Source organism: Nymphaea colorata, chromosome 3, assembly GCF_008831285.2.
Source record: "Nymphaea colorata isolate Beijing-Zhang1983 chromosome 3, ASM883128v2, whole genome shotgun sequence".
In the NCBI taxonomy this organism is placed as follows: domain Eukaryota; kingdom Viridiplantae; phylum Streptophyta; class Magnoliopsida; order Nymphaeales; family Nymphaeaceae; genus Nymphaea; species Nymphaea colorata.
In genome coordinates this window covers 12004121-12030532 of record NC_045140.1, presented here as the reverse complement: position 1 = coordinate 12030532, position 26412 = coordinate 12004121, and the positions used below count along the sequence as shown (strand labels likewise).

The 26412-nt window shown below is 42.8% G+C and overlaps 1 protein-coding gene across 4 annotated transcripts in view; it reads right to left on the bottom strand.

Moving 5' to 3' along the window:
- LOC116249940 (probable plastidic glucose transporter 1) overlaps window positions 1–24084 on the bottom strand; it is a 34696-nt gene extending 10612 nt beyond the window's left edge. For all 4 annotated transcript variants that reach the window (XM_031623259.2, XM_031623260.2, XM_031623261.2 and 1 more), the window contains exons 1-7: window positions 23689–24084; window positions 23469–23589; window positions 22704–22904; window positions 20694–20793; window positions 19031–19143; window positions 7274–7367; window positions 7020–7176 (exon numbers count right to left, since the gene is read on the bottom strand). In XM_031623259.2, coding sequence (XP_031479119.1) covers window positions 7020–7176; window positions 7274–7367; window positions 19031–19143; window positions 20694–20793; window positions 22704–22904; window positions 23469–23589; window positions 23689–23950 — 1048 coding nt within the window. In that variant the 5' untranslated portion in view covers window positions 23951–24084. The remainder of the gene's footprint in view (window positions 1–7019; window positions 7177–7273; window positions 7368–19030; window positions 19144–20693; window positions 20794–22703; window positions 22905–23468; window positions 23590–23688) is intronic.
- Window positions 24085–26412: the final 2328 nt, after the last annotated feature.

The following is a 26412-nucleotide window of genomic DNA, read 5'->3' as shown; positions in this document are numbered from 1 at the left end:
CATATAGTCACAAAAAATACGTTTTTTTCGAAAACAAACGCGAAAAAAATGCGACAAATTAAATTGCTGTTTAGAACTTATAAAAAACACGTTTTTTTTAAAAAACGTCAAAATGAAAACAAACCTGTTTTTAACGCATTTTTTTGCTTTTTTTCACTTTTTCCATTTTTTGCATTTTTTTCATTTTTTTCTTTTTTTTAAAGCCAAACAGTTTTTTTTTCATTTTCTATTTTTTATTTGTTAAATCTACTTATGTTTTGATGTTTATGTTTGTTAAAGATACAAAAAGGGGTTTTCTGAAATATTAGGAAGTTAGGGAGGATCTCTTTAAATGTTTTGTTATTTTTAGTGGACTTCTCTTGTAATTTTGCCTAACCCTAATCTCTTAATAGAGATTAGGGTCACGTAATGAACTTCAACTTTTTGCTGCCTCTCTCTCTCTCTTGCAACATGGTATCAGAGCGGGTGTGGGCGTCGACGGCAGGGTGCGCTTTCCGGTGACCTTCTCCGGCGACCATCTTCTCCGGCGACAATCTTTCCGGCGAACAGCCAAGTGAGTTCCTTTCTTTTTCGTCCTCTCTCTTGTCATCGCTACTCCTTATTCCCTCTTATCACCCAATAAGGAGACAGTGAGGGAATAGGGGTTGGGCGTGTCGTGTGAAGGAGGACCTGATCACGCCTATGTGGAAGGCGTGATCAGATCCTCATATTGGTCGTATGAAGCAGACTATTGTGGATGTAGTGTGACATGTGATGCTGTGGTTTGTGATGATCGTAAATACAATTTCGGGAAAGTCAGGCTGCGTGAGGTGTTGTGGATGCTTTGTGGAGTCTATATGCTGCTTATAAATTCAGTTTTTTGAATATGATCAGAATTTTTCTATAGATCGTGGATACAAGTTCAGTAAAGTAAGGCTGCGTGAGGAGTGAGGACTGCTGCTGATCCTTAGTACAAGTTTTTTGTTTGATTTTGTGGATTTCTTTGACACGTGGACAGGAAGTTTTATGAGAACTAGCTGCTGTTATAAGTGGCAGCAGTCTTCAGTCATTGGGAGCAACAGTCTTCAGTCGTTGGGAGTTCATTCTTTTTTTTTGTCATCGGCTGAACCAGATCTGAAGTGATAGTAATTTCCTAGCCCTCTTTCTTTAAACGTTTGCGTCAATCTGGTCTTCTTTATTTACTATGGCTGAAAACAGTAAATCTGAAGGGTCTACTGACTACAAGATGGTTGGGAATTCATTCTCTTATGGAACCACGATGAAACTTAATGGCTCAAATTATGAAATATGGTCTAGGGTATTCATAATGTCGGTGGCTGGTCATAGGAAGAAATATATTCTTGAGGAGGATGAACCTATTGAGAAAAAAGGAATATATGCTGCGTGGGATGAAGATAATTATATTGTTATGTCTTGGATTATGAATAGTGTGGAGTCTCATATAGCCCCAACTATTGCATATTATACCAAGGCCAAGGATATGTGGTCTTTTTTGAGAAAGACATACTCGCATGCCACTAATGTAATCAAAATCCTACAACTAGAAGAGGAGTTATGTAACATTCGACAAGGGGATCAGGACCTATCCCAATATTTTGCTACTTTGACTGCTGCATATGAACGGTTAAAGGCTCTTCGTCCACCTTACCAGCATTGTTATGCATCACACGTTGAGACTGGTATGGTGGCGAAGTTTTTATCTGGCCTATCTTCAGAATACTCTGTGGCAAAGTCTCAAATTCTAACAGGCAGTGAACTTCCAGATTTAGCAGACACATATAATAGGCTGAGTCGTTTTGCAGCCACTCTTTCTCAGACTACGCATGACACACCAGTCTCTGCACTTGTGATATCAGGAGGACGGAGCCCTAGTTCTTTTGGAGGCACTAGGGGACGTGGTACAGGCCGTGGTGCTGGACGTGGCAGATTTCAGTGCTCTTATTGTGGCAAAATTGGTCATCTAGAGGATCGTTGTTGGGACAAACATCCTCACCTCAGGTCTAATGTTTCATCTGGACGTGGTGGAGGTAGAATCACCACAAGCAGAGGTCCTTCTTCATCCAAAGCAACTCATTCAAAGGCAACAATATCTGTGGTTGAGTCTTTTACTGATCCTTCTATATCTATGTTATATTCCCTTAACCTAAGTAAGGATGAATATGATCGTGTTCTTGCTCAGAGGTCTGCCTCTACATCTACCTCTACAACTACCAATGCCGCTGTTGTAGATTCAGCATTCTCTGTTGGTGCTCCTACTGCTGATCCAGGTATGACATGGATGATAGACTCGGGCGCTTCTAGACATTGTTGTAATCAACCACAAAATTTTTCATCATTTGTCAGATTTTCTACACCACAGCATGTTAAGCTGGCTGATGGCAAGTTGTCCCCTGTTTTGGGTAGCGGTGATATTTACCTTCCACGTTTAGGCACTATTACACATGTGCTATATGCTCCTCAGTTTCCTGTTAATTTGATATCTGTGAAACAGCTAGCTATCGACTTACAATGTAAAGTCATTTTTGAATCTGACTCTTGTTCTTTTCAGGACTTACCAACTGGGAAGATGATTGGTGGCGGCCATGAGCGTGAGGGCCTTTATTTTTTGTCAATCCCAGTTGATGTTGCTGCATCTTCAGTCCCTTCCAAGCCTTCTCCCTTCCAATGGCATCTCAGACTGGGTCATCCTTCAGTACCAAAACTTCGTCGCATGTTTCCAGATATTCCTGCATCAGAGTCCTTCTTATGTGATGCCTGCCAGTTGGGCAAGCATACACGGAGCAGCTTTCCTTCGAGTCAGAGTCCGTCGAGTCAGAGTCCATTTGATCTCATTCATGTGGATGTATGGGGTCCTAGTCGGGTTCCTTTTCGATCATATTTTCGATATTATCTTGTTCTAGTTGATGATTTTACTAGAGTCAGTTGGGTTTTCTTGTTAAGGGAAAGATCTGAAGTCATATGTATTCTTCAAAAATTTATCAAGGAAATAAAAACTCAGTTTGGACTCATTGTCAAAAATATTCGCACTGATAATGCTCTTAAATTCAAGTCTTCCATTCTACTTCAGTTTTATGCCGACCATAGAATTCGACCTCAATATACTTGTCCACATACATCCCAACAGAATGGTGTAGCCGAACGCAAACATCGGCAACTCCTAAACGTAGCTCGTACCCTCATGTTACATTCTCACATGCCTGCCTATTTTTGGGGTGATGCTATTCTTACTGCGTGTTACCTCATTAATAGATTACCATCTTCCTCCATTCAAGACCGTATTCCAATTCAAATTCTATATCCAGGGCGTTCATTATTTCATTTACCTCCCAAAGTTTTTGGATGCACTTGCTTTGCACATATCCTAGGCCCGAACAAAAGCAAACTTGCTGCCCAAGCCATCAAATGTATTTTTATTGGCTATTCAGCCAATCAAAAGGGATACAAATGCTTTGATCCCTTGACCAAGAAAGATATTATCAGTGCGGATGTTACCTTCTTTGAGTCTCGTCCTTATTTCCCTCCGTCAAGTCCCTCTTCATCTGAGATGCATGCACCTATACCTCTTCCTATTCCACCAGTGTCACTTGAGTCATTTTCATCATCTCAACCTAGGTCACATGAACGTTTTCTTGAGCCTCCGTTGGTTTACACTCGTCGTCTAGGTCCCTCTCTCAACCGTCCACCAGCATCGTCTCAAGAGGTAAGCTCTACTGATAAGACTGACTCAAGTTTAAGTGATGACTATTCTGCAACAGATCTCCCTATTGCTATTCGCAAGGGCAAGCGACAGTGTACCTTACATCCTATATCTAATTCTGTCTCTACTGCTCATCTGAGTACACGCTTAGTACAGTTTGATCAAGCTCTATCTAGTCATGTTATCCCGTCCTCGCACCATCACGCCCTGTTAGATCCACGTTGGCGACAAGCTATGCAGGAGGAAATGGATGCTCTTCTTTCTCGAGAGACTTGGGATTTGGTAGACCCCCCAACACGCTGTGATGTGGTTGGCTCACGATGGGTATTCACCATCAAGTATCATTCTGATGGGTCAGTTGAAAGGTTCAAGGCCCGTCTTGTCGCAAAAGGGTATACTCAGACTTATGGTGTTGACTTCTTTGAGACCTTTTCGCCTGTGGCCCGATTGGGCACTATTCGGTTGATTATCTCTCTTGCTGTCCAACGAGAGTGGTCTCTTTTTCAATTGGATGTCAAAAATGCCTTTCTGTATGGAGACCTTTCTGAAATCGTTTATATGCAGCAACCACCTGGTTTTGAGCGACAAGGGGAGTGTTCCAAGGTATGCAAGTTAAAGAAAGCTATTTATGGACTCAAACAGAGTCCCCGTGCATGGTTCCAAAAGCTTACTGAAGTGTTATCTAAGTGTGGATTTCGCCGATCCCAGCTTGATCATTCATTGTTTATCAAGCGAGGCTCAGCAGGACTTGTGATATTGATTGTCTACGTGGATGATATTGTTCTTACAGGGGAAAATGATCAAGAGATAGCTCAAACAAAGGAGTTTTTACAGCAATACTTTGTTACGAAAGACCTTGGACAACTTCGTTATTTTCTTGGTATTGAGGTGGCTCGTAGTAATAAAGGAGTTGTAGTGTCTCAAAGGAAATATGTTCTTGATCTTCTGCAGGAAACGGGACTATTGGGGGCTAAACCTGTCACACTTCCCATGAATCCTCGCATTCATATACATGATGATGACTCAGAGCCGTTTGACTCTAGATCTTACAGATCTCTGATAGGGAAACTGTTATATTTCACTGTCACTCGTCCCGACATTAGCTTTGTTGTAAATAAGTTGAGCCAATTCATGGAAAAACCCCGAAAAGTTCACTGGGATGCAGCTCTAATGATTGTAAGATACTTGAAATCAGCCCCGGGAAAGGGGCTATGGTTCAAGAAAGGAGAATGTGTTGGCATCGAGGCGTATAGTGATGCTGATTATGCTGGATCTGTAGATGACAGGAAGTCTACTACCGGTTTTTGTGTCTTTGTGGGCGGTAATCTTATTTCCTGGAGGAGCAAGAAGCAGAATGTTGTGGCTCGTTCTAGTGCTGAGTCGGAATATAGGGCTATGGCTCAAACTGCGGCTGAAATGTCGTGGGTTAGATCACTACTTGTAGAGTTGGATGTCTCAGTGAATCTCCCAATGAAGATGTATTGTGACAACAAGGCAGCTACATATATCGCTAACAATCCTGTCTTCCATGAGAGGACTAAACACATTGAAGTGGATTGCCACTATATTCGGGACTTAGTTCAAGGAGGAATTGTTAGCACTATTCACGTCTCCTCAGAAGATCAGGCAGCAGATATTCTCACTAAAGCTCTTCCCATAGGTGATTTCCTGAGATGTTGTAACAAGCTGAGCATGATTGATATATATGCTCCAGCTTGAGGGGGAGTGTTAAAGATACAAAAAGGGGTTTTCTGAAATATTAGGAAGTTAGGGAGGATCTCTTTAAATGTTTTGTTATTTTTAGTGGACTTCTCTTGTAATTTTCCCTAACCCTAATCTCTTAATAGAGATTAGGGTCACGTAATGAACTTCAACTTTTTGCTGCCTCTCTCTCTCTCTCGCAACAATGTTATTAGTTTCTCACTTATTTTATTTTCCTCCCATTTTTAGTTTTTTTTAATTTTAAAAATTTACCATATTTTTCCTGTTTCTTCCCCTTTTTTCAAGCTCGCTGTATTATACCTGAGAAAAACCTTGCCATTTAAAACTTCGAAACGTTATTTGTGACTATGGTGCATACGCATACCTGTGCTTTCATGTGCATGTGAATGAATGCATGCACTCACGTGCAGGCATATGAACACTGACTGCATATGTGAACACAAAGCACACTCTCTAAATTTATGCAGTAATGCATTTGTAAAATGTAAACTAACAAACTTCAAATTACAGCCAAAGCACACAAACTATAGATGGTGCAGCATTTGTGAATGATTTCCACTTGAAAGAGAACTTAACTTCCATCCATCTTGTCCATCCCCAAAAAACTTATCAGTAGGGAACTTAATTGGAACAAAAGAACTTTTCTCCCAAGTTAGCCTGTCAGAATCAAGACATTGCTTTGCTGGAGCTTAAAATCACTCCTTACCTTAATCCTTGCACTCTTCAAATTAAACGTAACACCTGTTTGGGTCTCAGAGTAGAAATAACTTTGTGAAAATTTTGCGAGATATCCACCCATCAAAGGAATTTATATCTATTTTACAAATTAGAATAAGATGGGCTGCTATTTAAATTTAAAACATGCTGAACAGCGAAAACCTAAATGTCTCAAAACAACCTACTGCATGCAAAATCTGACTTCAATGCCTCATACAGATTCTAACATTAACAAAAGTAGTCCATTGGTTAGAATCCATATACAAATATTTGGACCTATGGCATTCTCAGGGCTTATGTCATAATAAGATACACTACTTGAATAATAGGAAGCTCCATACAGACCCACTAACAAACATAAAATAAACTTTCTACACATTTAGGTAGAAATCAACAGAGAAACCACATGAACTGTGTTGTTTGCATCATCTCTTCCTGGATTTATATTAAGAAATTTCCCTTCATAACATGAAATTACATGCAGCCATCATGATTAAAATCCCCAATAAAATAAGAGATCTGCTGGAAGCTGCACATGTTTTAAGCATGTCATTATGATTTCATTTTCTCCTTCAATTTTGTTTCTTAAGAGAGGTATACATTTTTGCTTAACAAACACAAGAATGAAACAGTTTCTTTGCTTATTGAGTACCAAAGAAGGGAAGGTAATTTGCATCTTCAAGCTTATAGCTAGGAGCATATATCACTTCAAAGTTCAACCAAGGGAACCAAAATCATCAATAAAAGGACTCACAACAGTCGAAGGAATCAAACAGTTAAATCCATCTGTACATGCATGCTTGATAAAAAAGGAAAGTACACATGCAAAAACACACGGATGCATCTGCCCAATGAAAGTGCATAAACAATATATGGTCCATGCCTTTGTTATGGGGCTCCTGAAGGAGTTCTAACCAATCAGCCTCAATGTCACTGCCATCAAGATTAACAACAGAACGGATCTCCTTCATTGCATTATCTACTTGAGATTCACCCCAAATCCGGCTAACTACCATTTTAGCATCATCCCATTTGCCAGCCTGTACACTAAACAAAGCAACATTAACAGTTCACAAACCATGCAAATCAAAATATTGACTATGAACAACAGAGAATCTGTTTTGCACCATTAACTACCTTACATAACCAACGTGGACTTTCGACAGCAAATTGCATCCCAAACATTACTATTACCGCTGGAATGCTTGCAATGAAGAGCATTGTCCGCCACCTACAGATTAAATTAGAAGTTTGTAGAATAACCAGAAAAAGTTCAAACGAAAGTCTCTAAATTAACCATTGCATAATTAGATAGTCAATTAATCAAAAGCATACTCTACTTGCGAGTCATTACCATTAAATTAAAAAATGGGAAAACAATGCAACTCCTACATCAAAAGATTATGAAATTTATGAAGCACCAAGACTTCATTTTGCATTCAAATAGAAATCTATGACCCTAAGGGCCACGAAGCACATAAGTAGCAGATAAAGATGCAGAAAGAAGCACCTTTTCTGAATGCTTAAAAGACCAAACTCCAAAGATCTCCATAAGCTGCTAGACAAAAGAATATATGTTGATCTTGATGATATGGTAACTCATCATATATAGCCTTCTAAAACTTTTTCATGCATCTTTTTGTTTCCTTCTTTTCGAGTTTCTCCAGTTTTATGATTTTCAGATTACATGAATGATGAATATAAGCATCTTTCTTTTGAACATAGTCAGCAACCTTGGTAATGCTTTTTCTTTTGAACAGGTTTAGGAATTGAAAGAACAAAAATAATAAAGAAAAGGCAGAGAAAACAAGGGCATCAACATGTCACAGCCACACACATTGTTACGATCCATGTATGGATCGTGGCACCCAGTAGGAGTCGGATGGGGTTGAACATTAGTATCTGTTTTCTTTATGTTTTTATGTTAGACTAATCCAATATGGATCTGCTTTCAGGAGGAGTCAGTCGGGTCCGGACCCGTGGTGCTTTATACTTAAGCTTGTGTTTTGCCCTAATTAAGTATGATTTGATGTTGGTTTCTCTCTCTCTCTCTCTCTCTCTCTCTCTCTCTCTCTCTCTCTCTCTCTCTCTCTCTCTCTCTCTCTCTCTCTCAGTTCCCTTCCCTCTACACACCTTGTTAGCCGACGGCTAACAATTGGTATCAGAGCCCGGTATGGCCGAGCCGCCAGCGACCGATGAACAGGACGTGCCTCCTTTCAATAGCGCCGCTTTGGCCGCAGTGGAGGCTCACCGCGCCTGGACCGAGGAGACGATTATCGAAGCCAACCGGCAACTGCAGAACATGGAACGCTCCCAGATTGAGACCGAAACTCACCTTCACGCCGCTATCACAATGGCCTTTCACAATCTGCTGCAGCAGCCTCCCCCACGTTCCCCACTTCCGGCGACCACAGCGCCTAGCGACCTCCTTCCAGCGGCCGTTGGCCGGCGTGTGCAGCACCCGGTTTGCTCTGAACCCCCAACACAGTCGACGTCGGCCACAAACCACCTACTCCTCTGCTCAGCACAGTTCCCCTTTTTCTGTCTCCAGCCAGCGGCTCCGGCGTCTTCCAGCGGCCGTTTGCCGGCGTGTGCAGCACCCAGTTTGCTCTGAACCCCCAACACAGTCGACGTCGTCCACGAACCGCCTGCTCCTCCTCTCAACGCCGTTCTCCTTTTCCTGTCTCCAGCCAGCAGCTCCGGCATCGCCTTTGGCTCATTCAGGTCGGCCATCTCCACCAACAGCGCTTTGCCCACCACTACACCAATCTTCGGCCCCGTCGGCATGAACACAGGGGCCATTCCCAGGTGCAACAGCAACCAGCCCGACTTCCCTATGGGGTTTGTCCCTAATTCCACCAGACCTAACTCTCCCACCGGCGCCTATAGGGGTATGATCAGAAGCGATTCAAGCCCGCCAAGATAGATTTCCCTCGATTCAGTGGAGAAGACCTACATAGTTGGATATTTAAAGCAGAACAACTCTTTGAGTGCCATGGGATCTTGGAGACGATGAAGGTGGCTCACGCTGCCATGAACTTCAACGGGGCAAGCTATTCGTTGGTACCGCTGGCTAGTAGTGCAAACACGGGCTCTCAGATTGGAGGTCTTTGATCGCAGCCATGGCAGTGCGCTTCGAGCCTTCGGCTTACATTGATTATAACATAGAGCTCCCCAAGATAAGGCAGAATGGCTCAGTTGTCGAATACCAAAAGCACTTCGAAGAACTTAGCAACATGGTTCGAGGTTGGCCCACGGACGCTTTGATTGGCGCCTTTGTGGGGGGATTCAAGGAGGAAATCCGTATTGAGGTGCAGGGCATGCGACCCCTCAACTTGCATGATTGTTTTGTGACGGCCTGCCTGGTGGAAGAGAAGCAGCGTCAATATCAGACACTAGACCGAGGCACGACCATGGTTCGTCTCCAAACCGTAGCCCCTACAGGCCCAAAGGCACATCCATCCAGGGCGAACCTCGGCAGACCAACAAACCCGCCCTATTATTCACCACCTCACCCCGGAACAAATACATGAAAAAAAACTTCGTCAAGGTATTTGTTTCCAATGTGATCAACCATGGGCTCCAAGCCACGCCTATAGGCAACTCCACATGTAATTAGTCGAGGAAGAAGATGATGACGTCCCTGGAGAGAACTTACGCGAGTGGGGGCAACTCGATGAAGGACTCACTCATTCGCGTGAAATATCCCTCCATGCCCTATCGAGACACGAGGTGCCACAATTGATGCGCGTTGAAGGTCGACTCCGAGGTCGGACGGTCATTGTACTAGTGGATACCGGCTCCACACACAACTTCATTGGTGGGAAGTCTGCTAGAGCCCTTGCGTGCAAAATAGACCACCAACCTGCATTTGATGTGGTCGTGGGAGATGGGAGTACACTAAAATGTAAAAGGCGGTGCATCGACGAGAAGTTGGAGATCCAAGGCCATGGTTTTTCAGTGCAGTTGTATACACTAGCCATGGCAGGGGCAAACCTTGTCTTGGAAATTCACTAGTTGAAAGGACTGGGCGAGGTCGTGTAGGACTTCATCAACATGAAAATGCACCTTACACAGCCAGGTGGGACGTGCCTAACCTTGTCGGCTATTCCAAGACAACCAGTGAGGGAGGCCGCCACCTCCAAAATGCTACATGGGGCAACCACTTCCCACGTGCTACTCCTGGCCAACGCAGTTGCAGAAGAAAGGCCGGCTCCCAATATCGCTGGCATGCGACTACCTGCCTTGTTAGAGGAATTTTCAGATGTGTTCTGTTAGAATATGTTGCTGTGGGAACCGGATCCATTCCTGGACCCGGTTCTATGGGGCGCGGGTACCGAGGCGGGCTCGGTACCCTAGGCGGCTTCTCCTCTCTCCCTCTTTATATTGTCACTTGTGTTTAGTGTTGAATTAAGTGAAATATAATTTTCTCTCTCCTAGGGTTGCGGTGTGCCCCTAGGTCAGAGCCTCCCCGTGGTTTTTCACCTCTTTCTGAGGTTTTCCACGTAGATTGTGTGTTCGTTCTCCACTCTCTCTCTTTGTGGTTCGTGTTTCTACATGGTATCAGAGCCAGCGGAGTTGGAGAAGCGTTTTTTCCGAGGATCGTCAAGTTTTTTCGTCGCCCGACGCCGTTGAAGTTCCGGCGCCGCTGCTGCCCGTGTGACGTCGCCCTGCTCTGCCGCCGCTGTCCTTTGTTCCGCCGCCGTCCTCTGTTCCGGCGTCGCTGCTGCCCTTGTGACGTCGCCCTGCTCTGCCGCCGCCGTCCTTTGTTCCGCCGCCGCCGTCCTCTGTTCCGCCGTCCTCTGTTCCGCCGTCCTCTGTTGCGCCTCCGCGGTCCTCCGTTCGCCCCGTTCTTTGTTTCTGCCACCGTGGGTGGCCTCTGTGTTGCGCCGTCGCCTGCTTTCCCCGTCGCCTGCTTTCCGTTGCCGCTGCCTCATTCCCGCCGCCGTCGCCGCTGCCTCCTTCCCGTCGCCGTTGCCTCATTCCCGCTGCTGTGCCTCTTGTTGTTGTGTGCTTGTTTGTGATGGCAGAAGCGATGGGGACTCAAAAAGATGCCGTTCTTGACACGGGCAGCGCCTCCAAGACTGAGAACGTGCCGATCCAGGTCACCTCCATCCGTCTGACCAAGGACAATTACCTATCTTGGTCTGCCGCTCTCGAGATTGGGATTACTAGCCGTGGGCGTCTCTCTTACATCACTGGCGACAAACCTGCGCCCATCAAATCTGATCCTCAATGGGCGACGTGGGCGTTGGAGGACAGCCAAGTGAAGGTGTGGATTATCAGCTCCGTGTCATCCGATATCCAGCCCCTCATTCTGCGGAAGCCGACCTCTTTTGATATGTGGACTGTGCTTGCAAAGATGTATGGTCGCAAGAAGAGACATTTGCGCACCTATCAGATTAAACGCAGTATTTACTCTCTGACACAGGGTGATTTGTCTGTTGCTGCCTTCTATGCTGCCCTGAAGACCAAGTGGGAGGAGCTAGATTATCATGTGACTGATGAGTGGACATGCGGTTCAGATCATTCCCTCTACTGGGAAAAGGAATGGATGGACCGTACGTTTCTGTTTCTGGGAGGCCTGCGGGATGAATTTGAGTCTATTCGTAGCCAGATTCTTAATGGTGATGAGATTCCGGGGATAGAGGAAGTATATGCTCGTGTTGAGTCTGAAGAACAACGTCGCCAGGTGATGCATCTTGACACCGGTCATGGCCCTTCTGCCTTTGTCAGCCGTGCCTCAGGGACTGGGCAGCGTCCTGCCCGACATTGCACTCATTGCCACAAGTTGGGGCATTCGGTGGATTTCTGTTGGGATCTTCATCCCGAGAAGAGACTGGTCAGAGGTCGTCCTCCCTCTGGCAAGCGTAGCCCTTCTGTGTCTGATTCCAGTCAGAGCAATTCTTCTAGTGGTGCAAAGTCCAAGTTGTCCCCTGCTCAACTCAAGGAGCTACAGGCGTACATCAGCCGTCTATCTACTACCCCTGAGGAGTCCTCCACGTCTGAAGGGGCTCAGCTAGCCCAAGCTCTCGTTGCCTCGACTGATCAAGGTAACCCTTCTCTTGGTGATTGGATTGTTGATAGTGGAGCCACTCACCACATGACAGGGGACTCTAAACTCTTTCAAGAATATCAACTTTCCTCTGGCAAGCAACGCGTGTCTATGGCAGATGGGTCTTCTATCTCTGTGGCTGGGAAAGGGAGCTTGTCCCTGTTGAACAAATACCGTCTCCACAATGCCCTGCATGTTCCAAATATTCCTGTGAACTTACTCTCTGTCAGCAGTATTACTAAAGAATTAAACTGTAATCTGATTTTCTCTGCTGATCATTGTTCCCTGCAGGACTTGGTGACGGGGAAGAAGATTGGGATTGGTTCGGTTACTGATGGGCTCTACAGGCTGCCGGTACAAGTTGCTTCAGCATTGATTTCTGCCACGAGTGGTCACTTGTCTGGTGTGAACGATAGATCTACTGTTCTGCGATGGCACGAGCGTCTTGGACATCTACCCTTCCAGTTAATAAAGAAGTTGTTTCCTCATTTGTTTGCTTCTATCTCAATTGACTCCTTCGCTTGTAAAGTGTGTCAATTGGCTAAACATGTCAGGGCTTCGTACCCTATTTCTTTGAATAAAACCACTCATCCATTTGCCTTAGTTCATTCCGATGTTTGGGGTCCTTCTGGAGTACCCACGTGTGGTGGTTGTCACTATTTCTTGACGCTTATTGATGATTACTCTAGATGTACGTTCGTGTACTTGTTGCGAGAACGTAGTGAGGTTCCAGCAGTTGTGAAAAACTTTGTTGCCTTTGTTGAGACTCAATTCCATACTATTGTTCAAGCTTTCCGTACGGATAATGCAAGGGAATATGTCTCCCAATCCCTTGATGAATTCTTGAAAGGCAAGGGTATTGTTCATGAAACCTCTTGTAGTTATACCCCTCCTCAAAATGGTATAGCTGAACGTAAAAATCGTCATCTATTGAATGTTACCCGGGCCATTATGTTCCAACGTCATGTCCCGAAGCGGTATTGGGGTGATGCACTTCTCACTAGTGCACATCTCATTAACCGTATGCCTACTAGGGTGTTGGATGGTCAGTCTCCTTATTCTACCCTGTGGCCCACTCAGAATCCGTGGCCTCTTACTCCTCGTGTCTTTGGGTGCAGTTGTTTTGTGCATAATCATAGTCCTACTCTCAAAAAACTTGATCCCCGGTCTATTAAAGGAGTTTTCTTGGGGTACTCTTCCACTCAGAAGGGGTATAAATGTGTGGATCCCACTACTTCCAAAGTGTATGTTTCGAGGGATGTCACATTTCATGAACATGAGTCGTATTTTTCGGTGAATCCTCTTCAGGGGGAGTGTCTTGGGAACAAAGGGGAAGAGTATTCCTCTAATCAGCTAATTCAGTTTATGGAGTTTTTGGATTACAAGGTTAGTCCCAGTGTGATTGACACGGTCACGGTCAGTAATGAGAAGGGCAGCCATATGGAAGGGGTCACGGTGGATGCTCAGCCCATTGTTGCCCGGGATCACTTGTTTGGCCAGGTTTATGCCAGAAAGGAGAAAGCTACAGTGGAAGATGTTGGTGATGAGGATAGAACCAATCCCAATCCTGTGATCTCTCCGGATGACCCAAGTCCATCGAATGAAGAGCTCCCCATTGCTGTGCGCAAAGGCACCAGGTCATGTACTTCTCACCCTATTCAGAGATTTGTTTCTTATGCTAAGCTCAGTACAAATTACAAATGTTTTATCACAACCTTATCCAAAGTTGTTATTCCCAGGTCGGTGGATGATGCTAAGGATGATCCCAAGTGGTTACATGCTATGACAGAGGAGATGGGTGCGTTAGCTAAGAACAAAACATGGGAAGTTGTTGATATCCCTAAAGGGACACACTTAGTTGGCTCTAAGTGGGTTTACAACGTGAAGTACAAACCTGATGGCACTGTAGATCGATATAAAGCTCGTTTGGTTGCAAAGGGGTTCAGCCAGAAGTATGGGATCGACTATCTTGAGACCTTTGCCCCTGTTGCAAAGTTGAAGACCGTGAGGGTTATTCTTGCTCTTGCTGTGCACAGGAAGTGGCGCATGGACCAGCTTGATGTTAAAAATGCGTTCTTGAACGGCCATCTGGAGGAAGAAGTCTATATGAGCATGCCTCCCGGGTATGTTCAAGAGGGAAAATGTTGTCACCTCAAGAAAGCTTTGTATGGCTTGAAGCAGTCGCCTAGAGCTTGGTTTGAGAGACTAAGGATCGTTATGAAGTCTACTGGGTACAAGCAAGGAAATGGAGATCATACCCTATTCATAAAGCAGAGAGGTGGTCTGGTGAGTCTTCTCCTTGTCTACGTTGATGATATGATTGTCACTGGCAGTGACGAAGAAGAAAACAGAAAGATGAAGGAGAGATTAGCTAAAGAATTCGACCTCAAGGATCTGGGTAAGCTGAGATACTTTCTGGGGATAGAGATTGCTCGATCAGAGACAGGGCTGGTTATGAATCAAAGGAAGTACACTCTTGACTTACTAAAGGAGACAGGCAAACTTGGTTGTAGGCCCTATCTTACTCCTATAGAGTCGGGAACTAAGATAAGTATCAAGACGGGCACTATTCTGGATGAGGAAGGAAAAGGGCGATATCAGAGGCTAGTAGGTAAGCTTATCTATCTTACTCTAACTCGCCCTGATATCACGTATGCGGTAAATGTGCTAAGTCAATTTATGCATGCTCCCACGGATTGTCACTGGAAGAGTGCAGAAAGAGTGTTGGGATATCTAAAGAATGACCCAGGAAAAGGACTGCTGTATACTCGACAAGACAAACTTACTATTGAGGGCTACTCAGATGCAGATTGGGCAGGTTGCACTGACACAAGGAGGTCTACTACAGGGTATTGTATCTTTCTTGGAGGTAACCTAGTTGTTTGGAGAAGTAAGAGGCAAGAAGTATGTTCGAGGTCTAGTGCTGAGGCTGAGTACAGGGCTGTTGCAATGGGGGTTACAGAGATGCTGTGGCTGAAGATTCTTTTGACTGATATTGGTGTGGAACTGGGAGATAAAATGAAGATGTACTGTGACAACAAGTCTGCGATTAATCTTGCCAATAATCCAGTTCTACATGACAGGACCAAACATGTGGAGATTGACCGTCATTTTATCCGGAAACACATTGACTCAAAGGAGCTGATTCTGCCATATATGAAGTCTGAAGATCAAGTTGCAGACGTCCTAACTAAAGGGCTTTGTACTTCTTCATTCGAAAAGAATGTTAGCAAGCTTGGCATGTTTGACATGTATGCCAAGCTTGAGGGGGAGTGTTAGAATATGTTGCTGTGGGAACCGGATCCATTCCTGGACCCGGTTCTATGGGGCGCGGGTACCGAGGCGGGCTCGGTACCCTAGGCGGCTTCTCCTCTCTCCCTCTTTATATTGTCACTTGTGTTTAGTGTTGAATTAAGTGAAATATAATTTTCTCTCTCCTAGGGTTGCGGTGTGCCCCTAGGTCAGAGCCTCCCCGTGGTTTTTCACCTCTTTCTGAGGTTTTTCACGTAGATTGTGTGTTCGTTCTCCACTCTCTCTCTTTGTGGTTCGTGTTTCTACATGTTCGATGTTCCGCATGGGTTACCTCCTCCCGGCGCCTATGACCATGACATAGAACTTCAATCGGGAGCAGAAGCAGTGAAGAGACCATACAAGTATAATTTGACCCAACGTGATGCCCTAACTTGACTGCTGCAGGAGATGTTAGAACAGGGCATTATTCAGCCCAGTCGCAGCAGCCCCTTTGGGTCTCCCGCTCTCCTCGTTCGCAAGAAGGATGGTAACTGGCAATTTTGTGTGGACTACCGCACCTTAAATGTTGTCGCTGTGAAAGATCAGTATCCAATTCCTATGGTGAAAGACCTCCTAGATGCACTCAAAGGCACAACCCTGTTTTCCAAATTAGATCTTCGAGCCAGATATCACCAGATCCGGATTGCACCACAGGATGTCCCCAAGACAGCCTTCTTGACGCTGGATGGTCACTATGAGTTCCACGTAATGCCATTTGGTCTCACGAATGCTCTGGCAACGTTCTAATCTCTCATGAACGATATCTTTCGACTGCACCTGCACAGGTTCGTACTGGTCTTCTTTGAAGACATCATTGTCTTTAGTGCAGATGAAGAGACCCATTTAAATCACCTGTGGGTGGTTCAATCTACCCTGAGGCAACACACCCTCCACGCCAAGTTCTCAAAGTGCTCATTCAGGATGAGTCAGGTCACATACCTCGGCCATGTTATCAGCGAGGGCGGCGTCAAGATGGAAGAGGATAAAGTATTAGCCATGCGTAATTGGGCCACACCGCAGTCGGTTAGGGAGTTACATGGCTTCCTGGGATTGGCAAGGTACTACCGCAAGTTCGTACGAAACTTCGGGAGTATCGTAGCGCCACTGACACATCTGACAAAAAAAGGCCAGTTTCAATAGTCAGCCCAGGCCGAGGAAGCGTTTGCCAAGCTCAAACAGGCCATCACGTCGGCGCCGGTCCTACGCATGCCCGATTTCACCATGCAGTTTGAGGTAGAGACGGACGCGTCAAACATAGGGGTAGGAGCAGTTTTGAGCCAAGACCAACACTCTATGAGTCTATGGCTTTCTTCAGTCACGCCATGGGACCCACCTTCTGCAGTAAATCAGCCTACGAGCGCGAGCTCATTGCTATGGTGCTAGCAGTTCTCAGATGGCGTCATTACTTGTTGGGATAGAAATTTGTGGTGCTGACGGACCACCACAACCTACGTTATTGTCTCCAACAACAAACGCTAGTACCCGTCGTGCAGCGTTGGGTAATGAAACTGCTTAGTTTTGATTTCGAGATTCGACATCGCAGTAGAAAAGAAAATACCGCAGCAGATGGACTATCTCGACAGTTGCATGAAGGGAGAGGGTTCTGGACCTTATCGGCCATTCACTGTGACCTTTGGGCAGATATTCAACAAGCCCACCAGTCGGCAACATCGGTGCAGAGGATAAGAGCAGAGTTAATATAGGATCCTACGAGACGATATTGTTATGAATGGTGCCCCCCTTATCTCTACTCCCACAATCGGGTGTTTATCCCACCCGAGACAGCCTAACTAGGTACTTTGATCCCGCATTTTCACGATTCCAAAGGTGTAGGTTATGAAGGCATAGAAGGAACATATTAGTGCTTAAGAGCAGCATTTTTCTGAAAGGGGATGAAGCGTGAAGTGCGGAAGTATGTGCAGCAATGTGATGCATGACAACGCAATAAGTATGAGACCACGAGGCCTGCATGGTTCCAGCAGCCCCTTCCTATTCCCGAGCAGATTTGGGAAGACATATCTATGATTTTATCGAAGGATTACCCTGCTCCCACGGTAAGTCCATTATATTGGTGGTGGTAGACATGCTTTCTAAATATGCACACTTTATGTCTCTCGCACACCCATTTTCGGCCAAAACAGTGGTGCAGACTTTTCAAGAGCAAGTGGGGAGACTGCACGGGATGCCACGATCCATCCGCAAACAGACAAACAGACAGAGGTAGTAAACCAAAGCCTTGAGACTTATTTGAGGTGTTTCGTCGGGAAGCACCCCAAAACATGGGTCAACTACTTATCTTGGGAAGAGTTTGCTTATAATACGAGCTGGCATACCTCCACGAACACCACCCCGATTGAGGCCGTTTATGGCCAACCCCCACCCATGATTAGAAGGTATCAGCTGGGTACAACACGGGATGAGTCTACAAATATGCAGTTGATGTGCCGGGATGTGATTCTTAAAGACCTCAAGGAACACCTAATAGCCGCACGAAATCGCATGGTGATCCAATACAACCGGCGCCATCGAGCACTTCAGTTTCAAGAAAGGGAAGGGTATTCCTAAGGCGACCTCCCCGATGCTTGGTAGGGATGCGAGGGGTAAGTCAAAGTAAGCTGCTTTCAATGTATGTTGGTCCTTATAAAATTCTAAAAATGGTAGGCAATCTCGCCTATGAATTGCAACTACCATTGGGCAGCACCATACATCCGGTCTTTCACGTATCAAAACTAAAAGCGTGACTCAAGCCACCTATAGAAGGGGAAGTAGCAGCAGCACCAGCCTTGGCGACTCCCATCGGCATACATCCCCTACGTCGAGTAGGAGTGAGACGGCTCAAAGTGGACGAGAAGTGGAAATCACAGTGGCTTATTGAATGGTTAACCGAGGATGAGTTACCAGCTACATGGGAGGACCCGGAGGTTATACAGAGGCGATTTCCATCATTCACACCTTGAGGACAAGGTGTTCTTAAAAGGGGAGAGTATTTGTTACAATCCATGTATGGATCGTGGCGCCCAGTAGGAGTCTGATGGGGTTGAACATCAGTATCTGTTTTATTTTTGTTTTTATGTTAGACTAATCCAATATGGATATGCTTTCAGTAGGAGTCGATTTGGTCCGGACCCGCAGTGCTTTATACTTAAGCTTGTGTTTTGCCATAATTAAGTATGATTTGATGTTGGTTTTTCTCTCTCTTTCTCTGTGTTCCCTTCTCTTCTCCCCTTTATGCACCTTGTTAGCCGACAACTAACACACATGTAGGCAAACTACACATGCAACATGCATCTAGACGAACTGGCAAAGAAACTCAATCACAGAGCAGTATTAAAAAAAACAACAAAGAAACAAATGGACTGAGATGACCTCTAGTTTACTCTCTCTCTCTCTCTCTCACATATAGGAAAACTAAAATCACATAATGCACATCTAATGAACTGGCAAGGAAACTCAATCACATAAAAGTCTTAAAATAGCATACAAATTGATGACCTCTAAATTTGTTCTGTAATCATATTCAATGCAGAACAAGTGTAGAATAGACTCACCAATCTGGAGTACTATCAGATGGTATACCAAGAAGAAGCGACGCAATTATACCCAAGCAAGTGCCAATTTGGCATATGGTGCCCAATGAACCACGATATCGTGTTGGAGAAACCTTATGGGAACAAAACCAAAAGATACAGTTAACTCCTAGGATAATATTAAAAAAACTAGTCAGAAAACAAATTTCCTGAAAACCATTAATCATGGAAAGGTCACCAAAGAAAGCAAACAAAAGGAAAAAAATTGCAGGAAAACAAGGGAAATTCAATAATCAAAAGAGAATTAGGGTTTCTTAATCATCAACTAGCCCTAATCACAAGAAAAGATCCCCTTTGTTTCCTTTCTTTGGTGCCCTTTCCACAGGGATTAGAGTGAGGAACTCTAATCACTGCATCAGAATCTCTCTGGCTGAAGAAAATATTTATGTAAATCCTTTAGAACAGATGGGGCACCAACTATATGTATATAAAATCAAAGAAACAAACCATGAGTGCCTATAGTTAAGAGAAAAATTTGAAGAAGAGAATAAAATGATTGGACACAAATTCATGTCTATTTCTCATTTATACCTACTTTGGTGGCAAACCCATGAGACATGAGCAAGTATGCAGTATAAATGTAGAACCTAAGAGTAATTGGTTAAGATAGAATGATGCCATGCTGCATGAGTGCTATGAGCTCCAAAAATAACAAAAAAAGTCAAAGACATAATGCTTCCAATTGAACATCAAGGAAAAATTTGAAGCCCAGTAACATTGAAGACAATCAGATAATGGAAAACTCATAAATCTGACATACTTGATTTTGCATGTTTGGGAGAGAGAGAAAGGCAGATTTATTGGAAAGGGGACACCAACAAGTTGTCATATCAGGACAGATGACACTAACACCACTTTGTAGGAACGAAGTTTTTGTGATGCATGAGTGACTATTTCACTGTCTGCGTAAATGAAGGGCATGTGGATGCATTTATTGGCTATGCATGTCCCTTGTCCCATTTACTTGTATTCACTATTCATAAAGGAGTCCTGGCAATAACAGTAGTAATTTCATAGGAAAATATTCAAATCCTGAGAAACATAATGATATTTAAAGAAATGAATATCTAACAGCAACCCTTCCAACAAAAATCAGATCAAATGCATTAAAAAAGTAGAAGGAAGATAAGCACCTAAACTATCACACACACTGAAAATATAGTAGAAACATCATAACAATGTCCTTTACTTTTCTTTTCACCTTGTCATAATATGTTTGTGAGACATAGTACTTCCAAATATTCAGTATGTTCAGGTATGTTCTGATACCTATTGGCATTAAGATAAATTTCAATTCTGTCAAGGGAACTATAATCATTTGCAGCCAAATTCCACATCATACCTCTCTGTCTTCTCAGCAGTATTCTGCCTCCATTTATACGCAACTATGATATAAAAATTCAAGTCTCTGCATGATGTACTTTCTAACGAACAGAGCAAACTTTCTAATGAACAGAGCAAAGCAACAATACATTGTCCCGAGACATTTTCTTGCATTGAAGTTTGAACTGCAAGAAACTAAATATTTTACTTTCTTAACATGCTGCTACATAGATTCATTCCCTAAATAAATCTCATGCATCCAATTAAAAGTCTTGAATTATTCTTCAACTTCACATGATACCTCTGAAATATAAATGGGAACTAGAACAGTGTTTGCGCCAATGCCAAGTCCAACTGAAAATCTACCCCAAAGTATCTCATCCAAGGAATGAGCCTGTGCACTGCCAATAATGAAAAGAGAACCTGATAAACTTCAAATTCCATTGAAGAAGTTGAAAATACACCAAGGCATGAAACTCATAAAAACAAATTGCAGGGTCATTTAACTAGTTAAATAAAATACAAGCAACACGGAAGGACCTTTGCAGAATAGAAAACCACACTATCTACTTGTAGAAAGTAAAAGTGAAGCAGTTCAACTTCTGAAGATTTTTCAGAATTTAATGCTAGACCCCACACATAGCTATCCAAGAAGCACTTCAACATGAAGTGGTGCTCTCAGTCCTAAGAGAATTGCGATATGGGCAATCAGATTGTCAGTGGGATGGCTTTATCACGATTTTTAGCAAAAATTTGACAGTTTGTATCATTTGCATAAATAGTATACTGTAGTTTATTGTTCATTTCAACATCATCGGATGACATACTGAAGAACATAATGTTCCACTAATAATTCCTCCCCTACAAGGAAAAGCCTCCATCATCAATGGACTAGCAGCTAAACTAAACTAGAAGATCTGCTTTTAAGATGTGATTTTCTCATCCTTGATAGACAGTATATAGAAAACCAATTTGTCATCCTCTTAACCATTTGTCCTTTCCAAAGTTCACATTAAAATAATCAAACTATTTCACTCTGAAAAGAATTGTTTTGTCTCATATTAAGCATTCTATTGTTGATACTCAAACTTGAGCGAAACAAATATTTTGACTTCAATCTTTGTCAAATTAATGACCACATAATAAACCAAGAAAGCTCAAAGTGGACATCAAATACCCCTTCGACTTTACCTACTATGGTTCCATGGAGAATATGATTCCACACAGACAATGCAGTGCTTTAGGAAGTAGATAAAAATGAATCCCATGATTCATCTGTGCATCCATAACTACCTGCATTGCTTTGTGGTTGTGACGAAGTACGTCATTGCCTCAATAATGATGAGCAAAGCTAGTATTTGCAGATAATCCTCTTATTAGGCAATCATGCACTACCATGGGAGCTCCAAGTCTTGGACACATGCCACCCTTTTGGCTTCAAAGTTGTATGCAGTAGCATTCAAATGATATTCTTTAATTTATTTTATCTAGCCTACCATTCTATAGGTTGTTACTTGTTAGCCCCTTGGAGGCGTCTCAGCCGTTGTGATGCTATAAGAGATTTTGAATTAGTAAGATAAGAGCGGTGACTGTAGGCCCAATATGCCATGGTCCACAGATAAGTAAAACAGATCAAGAATTAGGATTTACTAAGATGCATTTACTTGGTATTTCCAAAAATTACTCTCACAAGTTGTTGAGTTGAAAAAGATAAGATTTATGGCCATAACCTATGTCACAGGATATGCACAGGTTCATATGCGAATATTCTACATCCCCAAAAATCGCTCCCCTTGTTTCTGGGTTCCTAAATAATTTGCATTTCATTATCTAGAAGATCAAAGAAAACAGATATAACTGTTCGGGATGCTAATGCACACTCATAAGTAACATTGATAAAAGCAACCAGACCATCTCACATTTGATGAGCACCAACTATTGACTGAGCAATGAGGCAGCTCATGAAATCAAACCAATCTTCCACTCGCAGGGCTATGCTTGTCCGTGAAAGTTTGTGTGGAAAACAACTTCCAGGAAAAGAATTTAGAGGCAATAAAATCAAGAATGAAGCAAAGAATGATGCCACCGTTAGTGTATTACCACTTTATCCATTACAGCCCTGGCGTAAGAAACTGTTGATATAGACAATAAAGAGGTGGCAAGAGTTTCGGCAAAAAGGCCAGGATTCAGGTTTTTATAATAATACTAGGCCAAGTCCGGGGTTAGAGAGGACAAACAAGAATTACGCTGTGGCTAACTTTATCGGTCAAAATTTACGAAAACAATTTGCCCATACATCCAATGTACTTACCACAGAAGAGCCCCAGCAATCAATGGCACAGCATTTATTTGAAACGTACGTCGACAACCAAAATTGTCAACCAGGTAGCCAGAGCCTATGCTACCAATGAATGCACCGACTATAAATATGCTCACAACGAGGCCCTCAAGGATGGAATTTCCTTCAAATCCAAGGTCCCGTGCAACGGAAACTATAGGGCCGTTCATTACCCTGCAGAATGGACTTTGACTTGGTAAACGCGCCAATAACAGGAAAGCCAAGACAAGGAAAGCACCGAACGAATAACCGCTATCAGAGAAGCTAATTATAAAGCATCTAGCAATTGGTCACAACTCACAAGTAACAACGAAAAGTTTGAATAACAAGAGCACAACAATCAAGCTTGCAATTACGTAGTAAACATGTAAACAGATAACATTTGTAACATCAGCCAAATCTATGAGCAAAATGTTGATCTTCGCTTCAGTGAACTAAAACGATTGGCGATCCACTATAGCGCTGGAAACTTCAATGACGGAAGATGCCAACAACGAAAAATAGTAATCCCGTGTTCGTTCTCACTGCATTAGCTAAGGGGGCGTTTGGTTGGCAGGAAAAGCACTGTTCAACAGGAAAAAAAATTCAAATTTTTAAATGAGTACATATCCTCATCCATACCTTAACATCAAGGGCTCAGTTCTCCATGAGATACTTGATTCTGCAACAACATAGAACTAACAAAACTAACAATAAACCAAAGACTTCTATATTCATGTAAATGCTGGAATGACTAACCCAATATGGTATCCAAACAAGAAATTGGCCATTGAAGCCGTCAGAACGTGCGGGAAAGCTGGAAGCCATCCAAGATCAACCAACCCGGTCGACCCTTCCCCGCTTGGAGCCACCGAACCACCTGCCATTTTCCCAAAAAAACAATCATCGCGAAATCCAAACACGCCCAGAATTTTTCTTTTTTAAATGGCACAGCTGCGGCCAAGGTCAAAGAAGAGACCCGAAATTCGAACATCAGGGTCGTCGTCCGGCGCGGGAACTTCATCATTGATTGAATTTCGAGGGACGCGAGGCCTCGATTTCCGCCACAACCCCAAAACCCGAGCTCGGGGTCGTGGGAGGTGGAAGGCCGAGGCGCCACACTGGAGCTTGGAGGGCACGTACTTGGGGACGAAGAAGGAAAAACAGGCAGAGGAAGTGACCGGGAAGACCGCCGCTGCTGCGGGAATCGCTGCAACGGTCGGCATCCACCCCATTTTCATGGACGTCGCATTAACGCAAGGTCTCGAGGGATACTATCCGTCTCTCGTTGAGCGCAGTTATTCGAGATGGACGTCGTCCTTTAAGAGTCCAGCCACACGCCCCGCGGCCTTAACGCCGGGAGGACGACTGCGAGAGTGGATATATACACAGATATGCCAGCCCGGAAAACCAGTATCAGCTAGGCCCAGCTTTGTACTTGTAATCACAGATGTGGCCCTCCAACTTTACTTTTTCCTCTTGAAGGCAATCGTTTTCTTTTTTTCTGAAAACAGCCGAGCAGGAACGTAGATTTTAGATGTCAAGCAGATGTTGCTAAAATGTAGTAACCTGTTTCCCTTTGTTTATGAAAATTTAAATAATACTCAGTTCTTGAGAATAAAATGGAGTTTGAGTACGCATTACTTTATTTGACAACTTTTAAGAATAATAGTTTGGGTGAATTTGAACGAACAAAGGCATGTTCATGCTCAATTTATTAACTTGTTAGATAATTCCAACTCCATCCGTGTTATTTGTGAAGCAAGGCCAAGTCAATTGATAACGAACGATTCTGTGAATGAATTAAATAATATATTGTGTATATTATGTGGTATTCACATGTTTTACATGCACTCTATTATGAAATATGGATAATTTCTATAATAATAGACAATACCATGAAAAAAAATTTAGAAGCAAGATGTTTTATTAAATCATGAATGGTTCGTTCTATAAACAAAAAGGAATTTTGGTCTAAAGAAGCCCGCTCAAATGGAACATGAACTAGAAGACTTCAAATACATGGCTGTAACAGCCATAGAAAAACCAACAATTATAGGAAAATTGTAAAGATGGTGCTCTGTTTGAGATTAATGATAAGATAGGGATCTGGAAAGATACTTTCTCTCAATTATTCCCAATGTCATTTTGCAGTCATACGAACTTGTAGAACACCCCAACATCAAGCCAACTGCATCACTTGACGCCACGTTGCATCATAAATCCTTTGAGGTTAGATCTTTTGTTTAAATGGTGCAGGACTAGACAAGTGCTAACAAATGACTGTTTAAGAGTGTCAAGTGTCAAATTTTTAAAATATTTTTGATTTTTTTTATTTTTATATGATTTTTTATTTTCTAAAAGTAAGTTTTTAATACTTTTTGGCAATTCACAACTATTTGAATCGGTGAATGGATTGATTCACCAAATAGATAGCATCACCAATTCGGTTGAATAAGGAATTTTATAACACTGTCCCAGTGAATTCATTTTTGAATTTGGACAGCCTACACAACCATATCAACATTTTCCTTATAATTTGACGCGGCTGTTTTCAAAATTATGTTCACCACATTTTTTGGCGATGTTTGATTAGATTTGAATGTGGATTTGATGTGACATGTTTTTATTGATGTAATAAAAGATTCACCGTTCATCAAACTAAGGTCCTTAGTTCACTTGAAGTCCTTATTAAACCCTTTCGCATTTAAAAACCTCGATCTAAATCAGAGGGAGAACGGGAGGAGGGTTTAATCCTAAATATGTAAATTTCAAATCCTCATGAACTTGAAGGCTTGTTCTTCAAATTTAACACCAAAGCATGAAACCTAATTGCCTGTTTATTGTGGATGGTATGGAGTGATGCCCGATAATGGAGAAAAAGGATAAGGTCTTATATCTGGGAATCTTGTGAATGGAGGGGAGAGGGATATGAATGCGGTCCTTGTAAAGCTTCACGACGAAATGGGGTTGGACCAGATTGCGACATTATTCTCTATTTGGCAATTTGTTGACCAATTTATCTACGATAGTGTGGCACTCAGATCCTGATTTTTTTACTTTTTTATATATATATATATATATGCCAGCCAACGTCCGTTGTCAGATGGCTTTTTAATTTTGTGACACTCAAAACTGTGGCAGATAGTGGTAGAAACCGTGGCCAATGATTTGCAGTTGAGTGCACTATCTATGACATTTTCTAGATGTAGCAAAATTTACCCAATCGGGTAATGGATGTTGGCTATATATATATATATATATATATATATATATATATAGTTTGACTTTTGTAAAATTAGCAAATGAGAAATAGTTGTAAAATTTCGCATCTCAATCGAACTTGTTAATTTGTAACTTATTATTTCACTTTGACGTTTTTCATTTAAAGCAGCTCTGTAAAGGATTTGCCCAAAATTTAGCATACGTTTGGTGATTCTGAAAAGTGGAGTAGTGATTTCTTATTTACCCAAAGTTTAAAAAATGCGTAGGTCTTTTGATGGCATTATGGAAACACATTTAAGTTTGATTTTCTTTCATTTTTATTTAATTTATTTAATATAATTCACATTCACGTAATTAAATGTAGGATGCATGTTCAAACCTAATTATATTTTTGTTATTATTTTTAAAGTTGATTTTGTTTTTTTGTAAATTTTGTTTTATAAGCTTTGCAAGCTAGAATTCAAGGCTTCAAAGGTGA